Consider the following 18,097-nt stretch of genomic DNA (forward strand, 5'->3'; position numbering starts at 1 on the left):
AAAATGCTTTCCTCACACCCTTTGTACATCCTTTGAATGCAGGGGCTAGATCCTATTCTACCTGTTAGGTACCACAATGGACTTTGGTGCCTAGGTGCAATCCTATTCCAGCCTATTCAAGTTCCTGAAAATCCATGAGTACAAGGTGGCCAACCTGTGGCGCACATGTGATACATTGGATGCCCCAGCCTCCCTGTGTGGCATGAAGCAGATTAAGAAGGAGATAGTGGCAGATAGGGCAGGGAGCTGAAAGCAGAGCAGCAGATCAGATGGAGGCCATAGGGCAGGAAGCAAAAAACCCAAAGCAATAAATTGATCAGGGAATATAGGGCAGGGAGCATAAAGCAGAGCAGTAGATCATGCAGGACAAGGGGATTGAAGTGGCACTCAGGGAGGGTGCAGGGCTAATTTGAGGCATGCCTGCCCAAACAGTGGGCCACCACTACACTGTAGTAGGAGCCTGGGACCCCAGCAATGACAGTGTCCTGCGTGTCTGCCGCGTCTCCCGCCGCTACGCCAAGCTGTTGTGCCTGCCTTATGGTGTCCGACATTATCCACTGGACCCATGACATCTACATGGAACACATCATGGGCCACCACCAGTACACCGACCCCACCAGACTGACCGCCACTGGACTGGACACAAAGGGGACCACCTGAACCCCCTCTAAACCTGATGGACTTCACTTTGAGAAGAATCTTCAGCAACATACCACCCCGCTCCGCTTGAAGAGGACCCCCACAATGGGACCCTATATGGACTGAGAAACTTTCTTCAACCTACTTCCTCCATCATTGCGGATCATTGATGGGTTTGTGTGTATCTATCTTTTTTCTCTCTCAGCGTCATGAACCCCCTCCCTCCCCTTCTTCCACCCCCCTCCCCCAGTCCTGGACTTAGTTGGCTAACATTGTATTTTCTGTAACCTAGTTGTGTTCTCCTCCTCACCCCCATCCCTCTTATGTTAGTCCCCTGCTTGGGCAATCTGTAGGGCAATTTCCCTACTGGCTTTTGTCATCTTTTTGGATTCATACCTCTTAACATCTACTAATAAAATTCAGTCTGTTCTACTTCTGATGCACTGTCATCATAGCCATAATGCTATATCACAAGAAAGAAGGGAGGAGGAGGAGGAAGAGGGGGAGGTGAATCCACCTGCTACTTGTATTAGCCATTTATCAGGCACTTGAACAGGGTGCAACAGGATCACACTTAGACACCTAAGTCCACCTGGACAGTGTATAGATGGACTTGTATTTGGGCCTCAACTGTTTTGAACAGAGACTTTGATCTGTATAGCACCAAGCTCAATGGACCCACAATCTTTTTTTAGGGCCTCTCAGTGTTATTGAGAACAGCACCAGTTAAGGATCTTCTTATTATACACATTTTTTTTAAAGTTGTGTTATTTCATATAGGAAAAAGTCCCTACTTCCATCTCTCTATTCCTGGGAACATTGGGTGCATGGTGAATATCACTGTGCAGGGCAGGGCTGTTTTGTAAAATGTCAGCACAAATGGATGGGTGACGGGACATCTGTATCTCATTCAGCATCTGTATGCCATCCCTTCTCATTATTTAGATATTGTTTAAAGACAAAAAAGGATAAAAGCTCCCTCAGGGTTCAGAAATGAGCACGCTCTTTGGAAATGCCAAGCTTCAAAGAAAGCAATGGTGGTGTTTTTGCTAATGCCCTGGTACAGTCAGAGAAGAAACTGGCCTTAAAAACAAAAGCTTCCCATTTTCAGAACAGCAAAACAGAAGGAAACATTTGAGATAGTATTGCCTGGATCATCTCTACCTACAAGGGACTGGGTGCATGCAAAAGGGCTATAAATATCAGGTTAGGAGTGTCTCACCATAATAAATGTCTGTTGTCCCAAATAAATCAAACTACAAGCTCTTATTCAGCAGAGCCTAGAGGTCCATTCCTGAAGCCCTGACTCACTTTCTAGTCAGTCTTTCTCAGACATAATTCCCACTCTGGTCCAGCAGCCTCAGGCTCCTTATTCCCTCTTTAAACTGTTTTGACTCAGTTGTTACTTTGCTCTTGAGTTTTGCTTAAGGAAAGACTAAATAGAAACTCCTGTCCTTAGTGCTGCAGATGAAGTGCTCATTACAGAGAGATCAAGGTCAAAGGTCCCTAAGTCCAGTAGGCTGGCATGGGTAAGTTACAATGATTTCTGTAGCCAACAGCACACAAGGAAGTGATGTGTCTACCGTTATGTCTAGTTGCTTTTGACTCCCGAGCCTGAATGATCAAGTACCCAATTATAACAGGGACGGGTTTTGGCATTCGTCCTATGTAAGGATCAAACTCACTCCTGGACCTGCAGCAAGATGCCTCAAATGCTCTGCCACACCTCCCCCCTTTCCTACAGTGAGTTGCACCTGCAGCCTTGGGTCCTACTTAAGGACCTTAGGAGGTGCACATACAGCTCTACTGAAATGCTGCCATCTCTGGGGTCCAAAAGTGCCCAGTCTGTTGCACAGCAAATGCGTGTAAACAGGAAGTATGATTTTGTCCCAGGATGGCCTGCAAAGCCCATTGACTCTGAAATGCTCCATGTGGTCTACAAAGACCATGCACCATTGAAAAGATCTCTCTTTCAAAGTCTGCATCTATAAGAATTACTCTATATTTAGTGGACAAAACCCACTTTTCATACAACTTGACTGAGGCCCACTGGTTCCAGTGGAAATACACCGGTAATGAATTTGGCCAAGTATTCCTAGGCAGAATTGACCTATCCAAGACTTGAAACCATGGCAGAAAGGGAACTAATTTTGACTCAAGAGAAAGCCACAAAGTTGTCTCCTCCTGCCGCAACCTTACCAGGAAAGGCACTAATCTACAGGGGTTCATCACACCTTTATGGGACAGTGAGCATAGCATAGCAATGTGACACCAGAACAAGGTTGTGTTTTTATGCTGGGATGTCACACAGTGGCATGACTTCCTCACATATGTTGACAAAGGTGTAAGATTTGATGGAAGCAAGGGCTTGCTTTGGGCATTTCACTAGAGTCTTTACTATCCAGGCTCCTCCTCCTAAGTTAAAACTGGACAAGGGAATGGAGCCACCACATCACTGGGCAAAAACTTAGCAGCAGTGGGAAGTCCACCAGGGACTTTGGTACTTTCAGTTTTACATGGAAGGCATTCAGATGCTACGGTGATGGATGGCAGCATAAAAAACGAAGAAAGATAGCTACAAAGAATGAACCCATCTGTAGCAGGGCTAGAAATCTTCTCCTGAATGCCAGACAGAAGGGCAGGATACCAGAAGCTCTTTATAAGTACACAAAAATATATCAGTATTACCATCTCGACCCCTTTCATCCCAGGCTCTCCAAAAGCTTTACTAATAAGAGTCCAGTCTTTCAATGCTCCCTCACGAGGAGGGTGGGATCAAAGAGGAGCTCACTCTTGCACTTCTCACATCCCAAGTAGTAAAACAGACTCAGAAAAAGAGATGGGAGATGTAGTGACCTTGTTCAAGGTCTTGTGTAGAAGCAGCAAGGGAACCCAAGAATCCTCAGTGCCTTCTCCCTGATCTCTACTAGACCCTTCCCACAAGAAGATCTGGGGACTGATGGCTTTTAACCAACCCTTTAGGTTGCCTTTGAGAGGCTGAGGCAGATGCACAGCCTGTGTTCCTTGGCCATCTTGGCATCCCTGTACCTCAGCAAGTAATGGGGCCTAGACCCATGAGTTGCTGAGTACCCATGACTCCCATGGGCTTCAGTGGAGTTGAGGGCACTTGCCACCTTGCAGAGTCAGGTCATTCATTCTCCTGTCTGCAACAACCGCTTCTTCCCCTGCCCTCCCTTCTCAAAAAGCAGCTTGCACTTCAACTTCTCTGTGTCTACTTCCCTAGCTGTAAACGGAAGATGACGACTATTAATATCTTTGAACTGGAGTATCATGTAGGAGTCCCAGATCCAGATGCGGGTACTCATGGGTTAGGTTAGGCACTGAACAAACATAATGCTGATCCTCCAGTGCTGGAGGCCAGGCAGGAATTATGGGTCTGAGTTACATCTATGTTGACGAGGAGCCCAGATGCTGACCGAAATGCCTATAAAGATGCACTCCTTCTCATCTTGCCTCCCCTCAGGCGGTGACCTGTTTTCTAGCTTTAGCTTGCAGACAGACCTCCTAAACTCATACCTGATAGTCACACGGCTGTGATTTCCCCCACCCCGCCCCCTCCCCTGCTCCCGCTGCCAAAATCTGCGTAAATATAGAAACCTTCTTGCAGTCCCAAGCCTTGGCCTCGCACAGTCTGTCAGTTATAATCACAGCTGAGCTCTCCAAAGCTCCCCTCAATCATACTGATCCTGTCCCCCTCTCCCTCCCCCTTCCCCTCTGGCTGGTTGCTAGCTAAAAATAGCTTGTTCCATTACAGTGGTTTACCTTGTGCCAAGCTCTTTCTCTCTCTTTCTCTATACATGACACAGGCACTCTTTCTCTCTCTCTCTAGCTCCTCTTCTTCCTCTCCTCCTAGAAGCTGAATACAAATCAGAGGAGTAAATACTCCTCCATATATTTTAGCCTTGTCTACCATAGCAAATTTACAGACTTGGTGTCAGCCACAAGGTAAACATGAATTTATATGAAACCTTGGGAACCAACATTTCCCTTGTTTGACTATAGATCAGGGATGGTGGCAGAAGGGGGTCAAACATATGGCCCAGAGGCCAGATCCATGCTGTGGAGCTACTCCAGCTGGCCTCCTGGGCTACCAGTGGGCCAATGAATTGATGGGCATGGTTAGCAGTGGGCAGGGTCTACCACAAAATTCAGTGCCCTGAGGCCCCAGTGGACATGTCTGTTGGCAGCCAGGAGCTGAGCAAGGACTGTGGCAACACATCTCTTTCTTGTCCGGCAGCTGCCTGGCCCACCACCTTTTCATTGTCTCTGCCATGGCAAGCGGCCACCTGGCCCATGCCTGCTTGCCCCACTGCCACTGCATTGTCTGCTGCTGCCCCATACCCCAAGCTGGAGCTGGCCATCTGAATCCAGCTTGAGGCACAAGGTGAGGTTGATACCCCAGAGGTATGGCATGGGCAAATTTCCCCACATGCACCTGTCACACCAGAAGGTGTGTCTCAGCCCAGATCAGCAGCAGTCTTTTTCATATGGAAAAGGGAAGAGGTGCCCATGGGCAAATCAGTCCCTGCCTTCTTGGCTGAGCAATTCAGAAAGCAAGCCAGTCAGTGTTAACTGTGGGCATATTGCTTCTGTGAGGCAGAAATCCCTGCTCAGAGGAAGGCCCACCAAGCTCATTCCACAGAAATCACCCGAGAGCCCACAAGTTATTTTAGATTTTGGTTATGATGATTGATCCGCACTGGATGTGAGTTGGTTTATTAATTTCTTGGAGGGGCACAGAATTAAAACAAGATAAAATAAAACCTAGAAAGCCACCTACTTCGGGCAAGATTTCAGCAGTTCACAAGCCAGTTGACAATAGGCTCTTTAGCTGCATTAAGTAATGAACTAAACTCTGGTTTCAGTTATACTGGTGTAAATCTGAAGTGACTTCAGTGGAGTCACTCTGGGTTTATACCATAGAAATCAAAGAGCAGAATCTGGCCCACTAAGTCTGAGAAACACATCCATGTGGCCAGCAAGCAAGTAACCTTTTCTCTGTAGTAGGCTCACAGTCCACCCCATTGCTGTGGACAGTGTTGAGGGGCTGTATTGCAGCAATAATTGGTTCTGGGAGAGCTGCATCAATGGGGTGACAGAGGGTTTGTTATCTTACTAATAGTGACACTCATGGCTGAAACACCAAGTGCATTATTTCTTGACTGGGGAGTGCCAACAGACCTTTGATCCCTACAAGCCTGATGTTTTAGGTAGCTTCATTTATAACAAATATTTTGGACAACAACCTTTAGGCATCAGGGCTTCCCAATTTTATCTTCAGTGAGGATCAACTACTAGATACAGAGGGAATGTAGCACATGCTTTGTAAGAGTGTCACATGACATGGGTCCACCTTGTACATGCAAATTGAGCACTCAACATGAACACACGGTTTAGCTTCTATAATTGTTGGACATGTTTTCAGAGGTCCATTTGAAAATACACTCCAATGTTCGAATCTCCAGCTGTGAACACCTTTGCATTGCAATGACACATCAGATAGGATTCCTGCATTCTGCATAGACTCTTACCCTCCTCCCAGCTCTTATATGAGCCTGCCTTTATGCTCTCACTGCACAAAGACACCTTAGGTAAACGTTACCTTCTTTGGCCTCTCATGGTGGGACACATGCTTCTCCTGAGTGGGTGATGCAGACTGGCTCCTTCTCCCAGCAATGAAGGAGCTACCTCCGGAGTGACGTGATGTCTTCTGAGAGAAGTGGGGATAGGAGGCAGAGATGGAAAACAGACAAAAAAGAAAGGAGAAACAGTGCCTATGAGGCTGGGGCTTCACCACTACTGCAAAATTAAGACTATGGGCATGTCTACAAGAGGTTACTGTGCAGTAAACCAATGCCCTAGTTCTTTGCATGTTTCCTGTGGGGACACTCTTAGTGTGCATAAGGGTGAGGTAGTTTACTCCACTTTCAAATACAACTATGCTCCCTCACACAAAGGTGCTTGGGGCATGTTAAGTGTGTCCACCTGGAGAATTAGTGCTGAGTAGGTACTGCAGTGTGCACTCACACTTACCCTTACTACACACTAACTTCCCCATAGGGAGGAAGCCCTCCCAGAGGCTGGACAGGCTATGGTATGGAGGACAGTGCACATTACCCTTTCACTAGAAAAAAGATTACAAATGCACATGATAATCTCTAGAGCCAACCCCCTGGGCATGCTGAATGGAGACAGGGGATTAACAAGCTTTCCCTTATGTCCCCTTTCCTGCCCAACAGTTCTCCATCTGTTCAGACAGACAGCCTTTTCCCTCTCAGTTTCCCATTTTGAATCCCCCTGCCCAAAATCCTGTTGTACATCTTTTCCTGTTTCCACAGCAATCAGGGTCATAACAAATTGCATGGGGCACTGGGTCCCAATAACCATGTTTACTAAATACAAACAACATGGAAAGCCCAGTCACCTTTGCCTGCTGCTGCTCTGACTGGTTTCCAAAGTGTAGAGCACAGTGAGTGCTAGAGGGCTCACAAACTATTTAAAGGGAGATGACTCGGTTCCTATATATTAAATGGCCAATGCACAAAGATGTGTATCAGGAAACAGGAGGAGCTAGACCCAGCCTGTGGGTGGAGCGTTGTGAGAATGGTATAGATGAGGAGGCAAATTCTACCAGCAGCAATACTTTGACATAATTTACACCACTCTGGACTGCCACAAGGTTGGACACATCACAAGACAGACCCCACTAGCCTCCCCTGAGCACTACTGTTTAGTTTCTAGCTCCAGACCCAAAGCCTGTGGTTTAAGCTCTGCCCTAAGCATGGTCAATACTCTTGGGTAGGGCAGCGGGTGAGGCAAGCTGTGCTCAGATCCTTGTGAGGGGAAGTATTACTGCTTCTCTGTGCATCAACAAACAAGATACAGGACCATAGCTGTCCTGGGTAATCATGGGAAATAGCCAAGCAGAGAACGCAATCTCTGGTTTGACTTTGGGGAGAGGGCTGAACACCTTACTCACTGAATGTGGCAGCTCTGATAAGCAGGAAGGGGACTGAGAAAAGCCAGCAAACAAAGGAGCCACTGAGAGGTAAAGGATGTAGTGAAAGGATCAGGTTTCCTCTTCAGCAGTGGTGGAGAGAAGGAGTATATGCAAATTGTGACAGTGCAGAAAAAGGAAGCCTCTTCTGACTTTGTGCCCTGTGTCTAAGCAGGGAGGAAAGAGAGCTCCCATCTCCTCACCCCACATCCCCCCTGAATACCAGGCAGCATCCTGGGTCTCCTTCCCCATTTTCCTGGGACTGTGTGTGCTTATGTGCATCCATACATATATCACCACCAGATACACTGTCCTGCATCTCCCAGGTGGCTTTGTATAACCTCTGAGCTGCTGTGAAGGGCAAAAGTTAAGGCTGTGTCCCTATAGCCTGAAGGCTGCATTACAGCCCTGCACCCCTGGTGCTCTGGTTACTATCCTTCCTGGTCTCAGAGCTCTGCTGCACATCAGAAGCAGTGTTGGGCTGCTTACATCAGCTCTAAGAGGTTTATGCATCTGGAAAATTTTCTCTTGGTCCCTTGAGGCTCATTTACAGCCCCACCCAGAGTGGTGCACAGAGGCCTGAGCAGGAGGCCAGGATAAGGGATCTGTAGCCGCTTAAAAGAATTAAAGATGCTAATGAAATCACTGAATCCTGGAAAAGTAGAGCTGGAATAGACCTCAGGAGGTCACCCCATCCAGTCCCCTGCTCGAGGCAGCATCATTCCCATCTAAGCTGCCGCATATAAATGTTTGACTAATCCAGCCTTAAAACTGCACAAGCAACCCTCCTCCACAGTTATCAAGCATATTGCCCCAAAACATCATGGACACCCTAACTTGCCATAGGTAAAGCAGGGGTACAAGGGCACTTGTCCATGCCTTACCACTGCAAGGACAGGAAATCATTTTTGAAAATACACTTGAGAGCTCCAGGGAAGGGGACAATGCCCCCCACCAGGAAAGCAAAACCCTCTACAGTCCATGCCAATTTGACTGCAGTGTAAAATTCCTTCCTGATCCCCTATGCGGCAATTGGTCCGACTCTGGATGGAGAAGCAAGATCCTCTAGTCAGGAACCTCTAGGGTTTTTTTCAGTCCCAGCAGGAGCTTCAGCACACTTTCATTGAAGTCCCCAGCCTTGGCTGCATCTGACACCCAATGTTTATGGGGATGGTTAAACCTCCCCCCCCATGACATAGCAGTGTAACTGAGGGACCACTGGGGCAACAGTCCCGGGTGCTACTTCTAGCGGTGGGGGAGAGGAGGGGAGGGCGTAAAAACAGCAGCCACTACACCAGTGGTTGTACATGCCACTGTCATTGGCACAACGACAGCCAGTGTTTTCCTGTGCGCAGCCGCTACCCCAGGCATGGAGCTGCCCTGCTCCACCTCTGCCCTAACACCTGCAATAGGAGGGGAAAAATATTCTTCTTAGCCTCATGTGGCAACCAGCACAACCCAGAATTATGGGAAAACCAAACACCTTCCACTCTACACTGCAACCTGCAGACCACAAACACAATTCCATGCATCCCAAACCTGAACTAGAGTCACAACTCCTTTTTCTGCCATCCCATTTCCTCCATAAACTTGTTCCAGCTCTTTAATTTAATTTCATAACCAAGCCAGCTGTTGAGCTATGCTTCATTCTCATGCTGCTGAGCACGATCCTCACCAGTTTCTGATGCATGTGTGGAGTCCCCTGAGCATCTAATGGTTGCCTTTCACAACACACTTCAAGCATTGCTACTCCTAAATAATCCCTGATCAATACTTATCCAATCTCTTCTTGAAAATGTCCAGTAAACGACACTCCACAACATCCCCAGGCAGTGTATTCCACTGCCTCACTTTTCTAAAAGTGACAACATTTTCTCCTGATATCCAATCTAAATCTGCAATTTCAAGTCACTGCTATGCATCCTAATTTCTGCAGTAAGAGAGAAAAGCATTCTCCTTCTTCTTTGTGGCAGCCTTTCAGATATCTGAAGATAGCTATTGTGTTCCTTCTTAATTACCTTTTTCACCAGCTGCATAAGCTTATTTCTCTCAAATTCCCCTTGTATGGCTTGCCTTCCAAAACCTTTAGCTTTTTGTCACCCACCTTTGGACCATCTCTAACTTCTCCACATCCTTTTTAAAATGCAGAGCCCAGAACTGCACACAGTACTTTAGATGAGACCTAACTGGAACTGACTAGATCAGGGGTAGGCAATGTTTTTTGGCCGGAGTGCTGAAAAAAACAATGTCTACCTTGGAAGGTACCACAGTGCTGACATGCCAGAGCCCAGAGCAACTGTTTGCAGCCTCCCAGCTGCAGCCAGCCCATGCAGCCCGGTCTGCTTGCAACAGGGCTTGCAGCCTCCCAGCCGCCTGCTGGATCAGCCTGGGCTCCGTGGCTGGCAGCAGCTGCTTGGAGCCCAGGTTGGCAGTGGTGTGCCGAGCAAAATGGCTTTGCATCCCATGTTCGGCACGCATCCCACAGGTTGCTGACCCCTGGATTAGAGTGTCATTCCCAGGGGCACTATTATTCCCATGTCTTACACCTAATACTCCTGCTGACGCAGCCCAAAACAACATTCACCTTTTTTGCTGCTGCATCACACCATGAAATCATGTTGAGTTTCTGATCCACTAAAGCCCCAAGATTTACCTCCACAGTACTGCCGTCCAATCATGTCACTCATTCTATATCTGTGTTTTGGATTATTCTTCCCAAAGTATAACATTTTGCATTTGTCAGCACTTAACTTATCCTTTTGCTCTAGTCCAGCTATCCAAACTATCAGGGTCCTTCTGAATTCTACTTCTGTCCTCCAGTGTCTTTGCAAAACTTCCCAGTTTTGTGCCATCTGCAAATTTGCTCAGGAAGCTCTCTATTCCAGCACCCAAATAATTATTAAACATGCTGAACAGCACCAGGCTCAGGACAGACCCTTGTGGGACTCCACTTGAAATCTCCTAACATTCTCAAATGGATCCATGTATAATTACCCTTTAATTACAGCGATTAAGCCAGTTGGCTATCCACCTTCCAGCAGTTTTGTCTAGCCCACATTTAGTCTATTTGTTTATGAAAAGGTTGTATGGGACTCAGTCAAAACCTTACTGAAATCCAAGTACACTGTGTCTACTTCGTTCCTTTCATCCACCCAACTAGTTGCTTTGACAAAGAAGAAGATCAATTTTTTTGGCACAATTTGTTCTTAGCAAATCTATGCTCGTTGCTCAGGAATATCCTTTCCTCCTCTGGATGCTTATAAGTCGGCTTCTTTAGAATTTGCTCCAGTACTTATCCAGTATTAAGTTTGGCTAGCCAGTCCATAATTCTACAGGTCCTCATTTTTGCCTTTTTTTTTTTAAGAAGGGCACTATTTTGGCCCTTTTCCAAACCTCTGGAACCTCCGCTTTCTCCCATGACTTAGTACATATAATGCCCAGGGCTCTGAGATCTCTTCTCCCAGCTCCCTCAGTACCTTGGGATGAAGTTCACTAGACCCTCCTGACCTGAATTCATTCAAAATGATCAAGAGCTCTCTGACATTCTCTTTCATATCATGACCCTCTGTCTATCGCCTTCCTTGCCTATATAGTTTTTCTTAGTTGTCTGGCTGGCTTTCAGGGATAACAGCTACTCCTAGGCTCTGGCTAGCACTGCTGGCATTGAAGAACTGGGGATCAGATGGCACAGATTACGGTTCTCGTCTATAAGTTTTGGGGATCTCTTTTATGCCCAGCTCTCAGGAGGATGCAGGAGGAAGCCTTACCCCCTTTAACACAGAAGTAAGTACCAACTAGCAGGACAGAAGGACTCACCATTTTGTTGAAGTGATACTTGCAGTAGCCACAATATTTGACATTGTCAACCTCCAGGACTTCCTCTTCACACAAGAGGCCAGCCATCTGGGCGCTGAAACACACAAACATCAGAAACCTCAGCCAGACTACATGCCTTGTCTTCTCAGATTTCATCAGGGAAACATGCGCCTGGGGTGCTTGGAGTACTCAGGGTACCCTTGCCTGTCTGATAAACAGTTTGTGTTAGAGAAAGTTGAGAAAAAAAATGGTGGAAAAATTTTCACCAAAATTTGATATTTTAGAAAAATTACACCCACACCAGAGAGCTGGTCTAAAACAACTGCAAAAAAAAAATAATTGAAATCTTTGAAATTTTCTATCTACTCCACCTGTGATTCTTGTTTTTAGCATGGGGCTGAGGAACTAGTAATTATTCCATGGGGACACATCTCCTGAGCAAGAACCCCATGCTGTCATCAATACACAGCTGGGAATCCCAGCCTTCCTGTGATAAATAGCATTGTTTTCTGGCTTTGAGGGTGCACAAGGTACCAGACTTTAAAAATCACATCGTTCACATTATGCTCTTGCATGTGCTGTGCTTGTGTAAGTACATTCCTAGGCTGTGAGCCAGCTGGTTTGTCCTTGGACTTCACCCAGTCCTAGAGACAACCCCACTGCTCACAGCACCTGCCCTGGGAAGGCCTCTGTCTGCCACAGCTTGCAGCCCCAAGGGAATTGTCTCCATGTCCAACGGATGGCAGAAGTATTCCACCCACATAAGAGAAAGTCAGTGCAATTTGCCCAGCTCTTCTTGCAGTGGGCCTTTGTCTCCTGCCAAGGATAGCACCAAAGTTGTGCCAATGAAAACAGTAGCTGGGGGCATTGTTGAGGCAATGCTGTAAGGGACTCACCAGGTGACGTGGAAGGCTTGCCGGCAGCCATGTCGATTGCAGGTCATGCAGGCCCCAGAGGCTGCTTTGCTCTCCCTGCCCTGCTCTTCACAGATATAGCAGGTCTGCAAAAAGGAAATAGTGGGCTGTGAGTTTACCCCAATGGGGCCACATAGTGGGCAGCCAGAGGTAGGCTCTCCTCATGCCCCACAAACTCATCTGCATGCAGCAAAGCAGCACATCACTTATTGTGAGGCTAGAACTTGGTTTAGTTCCGTTTTCAATTCAGCCTCAGCCCCAAAGACCTCCATAATATCCAAGTCAAAGATAGCCTCATTCCCCACCCTCAGCATACATGCACACTTCTCCATGACACAGGGGTCAAAGACAGCCCTACTCTTATACTGCAGGAAGCAGATGAAATTTCATTCCTATGGGCCCACAAAATAGGGGGCAGGCATGGGCCAATTCATTCTCTTCCTCCCTCCAGTACCATATGGTTCAGACCAAAGTGGGGGCACCCTGTATAAGAACCTATATTATCACAAGGCGAGGTGCTGTCTTTGGAAGGATGAGTTGGGTGTAATGGAAATCCAAGGACATACACAAGTGGCAGTCATGTAAGCCAGAGAGGAGATCAGGGTAACTTGTAAGAAAAGGACTCCACTTTTTCATGTCTCTAAAGGAAACAATATACCCGGAAATAAACCTCAAATATGCCAGAAATAGTGGGAAGATGAGAAGACAGGAAGGTCCTCAGTGGGTAAGGGGCTGGCATTTGGGGTGGAGGGAAAAGAGGTAGCCTCACCTTGTTGAAGCGGTCATGGGGCACGTACTGCAGGACAATTGGCTCCATGGTCAGCACATTGGCAAACTGCACCTCAGGGATGTACAAAGCACAGACGACATGGGCCCAGCCTGGGGAGATGAATGGGATGGTGAGATAAAGATCACAGCAGGTAGTCAGAAAATGTGTAGACCCAAGCAGAACAGCAGATGGGTGCTAGGATGGGCTCAAGGATAGAGGAGATAGGCAGGGAAGGGAAAGGATTTAATCACATGCTAGGCTTGAAACACTGATTCTCATAATTTTCTTAGAAACTCAGATTCTATGATGATAGTTGCTAGCCAGCCAGCCAGACACCACGTTTAGATTTTAAATGGGGGAGGGGGTAAAGATTTCTGGGAAAAGAAGATTTTTAAATGTGAACAAACAAATAACTCAGGATCTAACCCAGACAGAGCCATGAGTTTCCAAGGAGAAGGATCACTCTCAGTAAAATACTGATGGGACAGGTTTGGAGAAAAGCCCCTTCCTATAATCATTAGGCTGCTATGGGAGCTTGGTAGAAGGCTCTATTTCAGCAACTCCACATTGATTAAGGTCTGAATAAACTGGGAAACACTGAACTTCCCAAACCAGATGCAGAATTTCCATTTAGGGCCCATGGGGAGGTGGGACTCTTGGGAGGAGACAGCAAAGTTTCACCTGGGTGGAAGGAACAACTCTGTTGTTACAGAATGATCTTACGGCCATGTCGGCTGCAATGATGATCAGTAACATGGTTATAACGGTGTCTGCACTGGCCAAACCAAACCACATAATAACATGCTTGGAATGAGACTATCATGAATGAGACTACTTCAACTACCCAGACATCTCATGGGAAGAGCACTCAGCCAAATCTGAATGGTCACAAAGCTTCCTCATGTGCATGGACGAGCTCTATCTGACTCAAGAAGTCTATGGACCGACAAGAGGCAAAACTGCTCAACCTGGTACTGGCAATGGGGCATGATCTAGTCAGCGACCTAATGATCGAAGGGAAGCTGGGAGACAGTGACCATGAGCTGATCACTTCCACTATCCACCGTAAACCTAGCAAGTCAGTCAGTGATGCTGAAGTCCTTGACTTCAGGAAAGCTGACTTTGACAAGCTCAGGAGACTTGTTGGTGAGGCCCTAACAGACCATGACCCGAAGGGGAGGGGAGTTCAGGATGAGTGGTTGCTCCTCAAGGGAGTGATCCTGAAAGCACAAGCAATGTCTATTCCATCTTGGAGGAAAGGTAGCAAAAGGGCACAGCTGCCTCCTTGGCTCTGCAGGGAAGTTATGGACCTCCTGCATGGAGGACTGGAACCACCTCAAAGGAGGAGTACTCTGCATTGGTCTGGACCTGTAAGGAGTGAACCAGGAAAGCCAAGGCTGTGATTAAACTCTAACTGGCTACACATATCAAAGACAATAAAAAGTTCTTTTTTAGATATGTGGGGAGCCGGAGGAAAAGCAAGGGTAACACTGGACCCCTGCTAAACCAAATGGGACAACTGACAACCAATGCCCAGAAAAAAGTCAACCTGCTTAATGGGTATTTTGTGTCAGTTTTTCGCTAGCCCCAAGGGACAGCTCTGCTCAATATGGTATGGGATGGCCAGGGTGAAGGAGAATTGTTACTTTACATCAATGTTGAACATGTGAAGGAACACCTTGAGAGGCTGGACACCTTCAAGTTGCTGGCCCTGACAGTTTACACCCCGGGGTACTTAAGGAGCTGGCAGGCATCATAGCCCAGCCTCTGTCATGGATCTTCGAGAACTCAAGGCACTCTGGTGAAGTGCCTGAACAATGGAAGAAGGCCAATGGGGTGTCTGTCTTCAAGAGAGGGAGAAAAGTAGATCCAGGGAACTACAGACGCATCAGCCTGACCTCTATCCCAGGGAAGATCTTGAAAAAAATTATCAGAGACCATTCTTGACAAGCTGGCTGATGGCAACATCCTGAGGGATAGCCAGCACAGATTTGTTGTGGGTAGGTCTTACCTGACCAATCTTATCTCCTTCTATGACCAGGTGACATATCACCTGGACAAGGGAGAAGAGATTGACATCATATATCTTGATTTAAAAAAAGCCTTCAATCTGGTGTCCCATGATCTCCTCATGGAAAAATTGGCCAACTGCAGCCTTGGCTACATCACGGACTGATGGCTGGACCCAAAGAGTGGTAATAGATGGAAGTAAATCATCATGGTGCGCCATGACCAGCAGGGCCCCTGTCCTTGGGCCTATACTCTTTAACGTCTTTATTAATGATGTAGACATTGGCATTAGAAGCAGACTGGCCAAGTTTGCCGATGACACCAAACTTTGGGGTAGAGTGTCCACACCTGAGGACAGGATGGTGATCCAGGCTGACCTAAACAGGCTCATAAAATAGGTGGATGAAAACCTGATGGTGTTCAACAACAAAAAATGCAAGGTACTCCACCTTAGGAAAAAAACCCTGCAGCATGCTTACAGGCTTGGCAGTGCTAGGCTTGCTAGCACCATGGCTGAAAGGGGCTTGGGGGTCATGACAGACCACAAGATAAATATGAGCCACCAATGCAATGTTGCAGCTGGTAAAGTGAGTAAAACTCTGGTTTGCATCCATATATGCTTCTCAAGCAAATCCCAGGATGTCATCCTCCCGCTGTACTCGGCCACAGCTGAAGTATTGCATCCAATTCTGGGCTCCACAATTTAAAAAGGATGTTGAGAAGCTTGAGAGTCCAGAGGAGAACCGCGTGCATGATCAGTGGGTAGGAGAACAGGCCTTATGATGAGAGGCTTAGAGCCATAGGACTCTTAAGCCTAGAAAAGCACAGGTTTGGGGGGGACCTGGTGGCTGCCTATAAGTATATAAGGGGTGTTCACCAGGATCTGGGGGAATGACTATTCACCAGAGCGCCCCAAGGGATGACAAGGTCAAACGGTCACAAATTCCTCCAAGACCATTTCAGGCTGGACATAAGAAAGAACTTCTTTACTGTCTGAGCCCCAAAGGCCTGGAACAGACTGCCTCCAGCGGTGATGCAAGCACCTATTCTGGGCTCCTTTAAGAGACATTTGGGTGTTTATCTTGCTGGGATCCTTTGCCTCAGCTGACTTCCTGCTCCTGGGGCAGGAGGCTGGACTCAATCTTCCAAGGTCCCTTCCAACCCTAATGTCTATGAAATCTATGAAATGTTATTACAATGAGATCCCCCAACATAGAACTCTGGCTGTTGCAGTCAAGCCCTTAGCACTGTGGCAGAGCAGTTAGTTTAACCAGCTCTAATTGGTGCTCCTGCAACCTGTAGTGTCCTTTCTCTGCAGCTCAGGGGCTCTCATGAGCTTCCTTTCTAAACTGGAAACACATTAAAGCAAAGCTCCCCCACTTTGACCTGACTCCAAATATGTTGGGGCGAGTGAAGGACTGTGCAATGGATGAAAGCACATGAGCACTGCAATAAAATAAAGTAGTTTTGGAAAGCTGGTGATCAAACTGCAGAACTGATTACACTACTGGGTGCAAGCTGTAGTAACTAAAACCAAGCTGCAAGGCAGCAAGAGCTGGTGAGAGGGGAGAAAAATGCCGTAGAGTGAAACAGCTTTCTCTGGTGCAGGGCTCTTGGCTTCTCTTTTTCTCTCACTCTGAGGTTTACAAACACCAGCACAGGTACTACCCATCCTTCCTGATTTGCATGAGCCAGAGCTATCACTGTTAATCCAGTTTGTTAAGGACTAGCTGTGTCTGGGGCAAGAACTACTCCCCATGCTTTGGACAGGTCAGCTCTGGGACTGGCACTGACCCTCCTGCCAGATGCCTCTGCTGCCAGATTGAACAGCTGTTTGCTTGGTTTCTGTTCCTTTGTTATTGTCATTGCCTTTTCCCAGCCTTGATTTTCTTATGACATCTGCAGCCCAAAGCTCAGGGCAGTGAATTTCCCCAGGAGACTCTGAAGTGGCAGTTCAAAGGGCACTGAGATGTAGACAATGTGTTCTAGAGATGCTTATGAGTTGCAGGATCTCAGTCCAGTTCCTAGAGGACAAGTGCCTAGGTTGGACCACCATCAGAACAGCCACTAATAATATCCAGATATTATTCAACTACTTTACAAAAGATATCTTATCTCAAACAGCTTTACAAAGGTCATCTTCCCCATTTTATAGGTGGAGAAACTAAGTGCCCAAGGTCATGCAGTAGCCCAATGGTAGAGCTAAGAACAGAGCCCCACATCTCCAATATTACTAGCCAGGTCTCTATCCACCCCTGCTTTCTTTCCTATGATCCTTTCCTATCCATAGAGATCTTCCTGTCCCACCATCAGCTGGCTACCTTGCCAGAAGTCTCAGGACAGAAAGTGAGGACTAAATAGTTTGCAGAGAATAAACTCCCCTCTTAACTCTACTGGACAGCCCTTCTCTCCCGTACAATGCTGAGACCTTGTATTCTGGAACTCATCATCACACCATGCAAAGGAATAGCTTAATAAGTTGTGTATTTATTTATATGAACAATAGCAGCCTCTCCAGTGACAGCAGCTAGGACAAAGCTTATGAAAGCAAACCCTCATGCTTAAGGTTCAATACCAAGCTGAGGTTAAGAAAAGAAATATCTAGGCAACAGAATTACACTTAAAAAATAATACAAGATGAGGTGTTGTGGGAAAGGGAAGAAGTCTCTCTTGTTCTTCTGGAGGACCACCCATTGCCATGGACAATAGATACAGTAATTGCTGTGCCCTTTACCATTACTCTGGAACAGTTGCTGCTGTAATCCTAGCAAGCAAGTCACGAGTGAACAGGCTGCTTGCTGTAGGCAGGGGTGCTTACCTCCATTGTCAGTCCGTTTTAGGGCTCCATCTTTGTGAGGACACAGCTCACATCTCTTGAAATCAAGCAGAAACAACAATGTTAGAATGATTCTCAGGAACAAAGGGTGGAAA

The 18,097-nt window shown here is 46.9% G+C and overlaps 1 protein-coding gene across 6 annotated transcripts in view; it reads right to left on the reverse strand.

Moving 5' to 3' along the window:
• MLLT6 (MLLT6, PHD finger containing) overlaps positions 1–18,097 on the reverse strand; it is a 93,364-nt gene that overhangs the window by 62,753 nt on the left and 12,514 nt on the right. For 3 of the 6 annotated variants that reach the window (XM_090044571.1, XM_090044576.1, XM_090044573.1), the window contains exons 3-7: positions 17,985–18,039; positions 13,157–13,266; positions 12,370–12,473; positions 11,474–11,567; positions 6,263–6,370 (exon numbers count right to left, since the gene is read on the reverse strand). In XM_090044571.1, the coding sequence (XP_089900697.1) occupies positions 6,263–6,370; positions 11,474–11,567; positions 12,370–12,473; positions 13,157–13,266; positions 17,985–18,039 (471 nt within the window). The remainder of the gene's footprint in view (positions 1–6,262; positions 6,371–11,473; positions 11,568–12,369; positions 12,474–13,156; positions 13,267–17,984; positions 18,040–18,097) is intronic. The other 3 variants (XM_090044572.1, XM_090044575.1, XM_090044577.1) reach the window with 2 other exon arrangements.

Source organism: Crocodylus siamensis, chromosome 4 (genome assembly GCF_052110815.1).
Source record: "Crocodylus siamensis isolate JL-2025a chromosome 4, ASM5211081v1, whole genome shotgun sequence".
NCBI lineage: Eukaryota > Metazoa > Chordata > Crocodylia > Crocodylidae > Crocodylus > Crocodylus siamensis.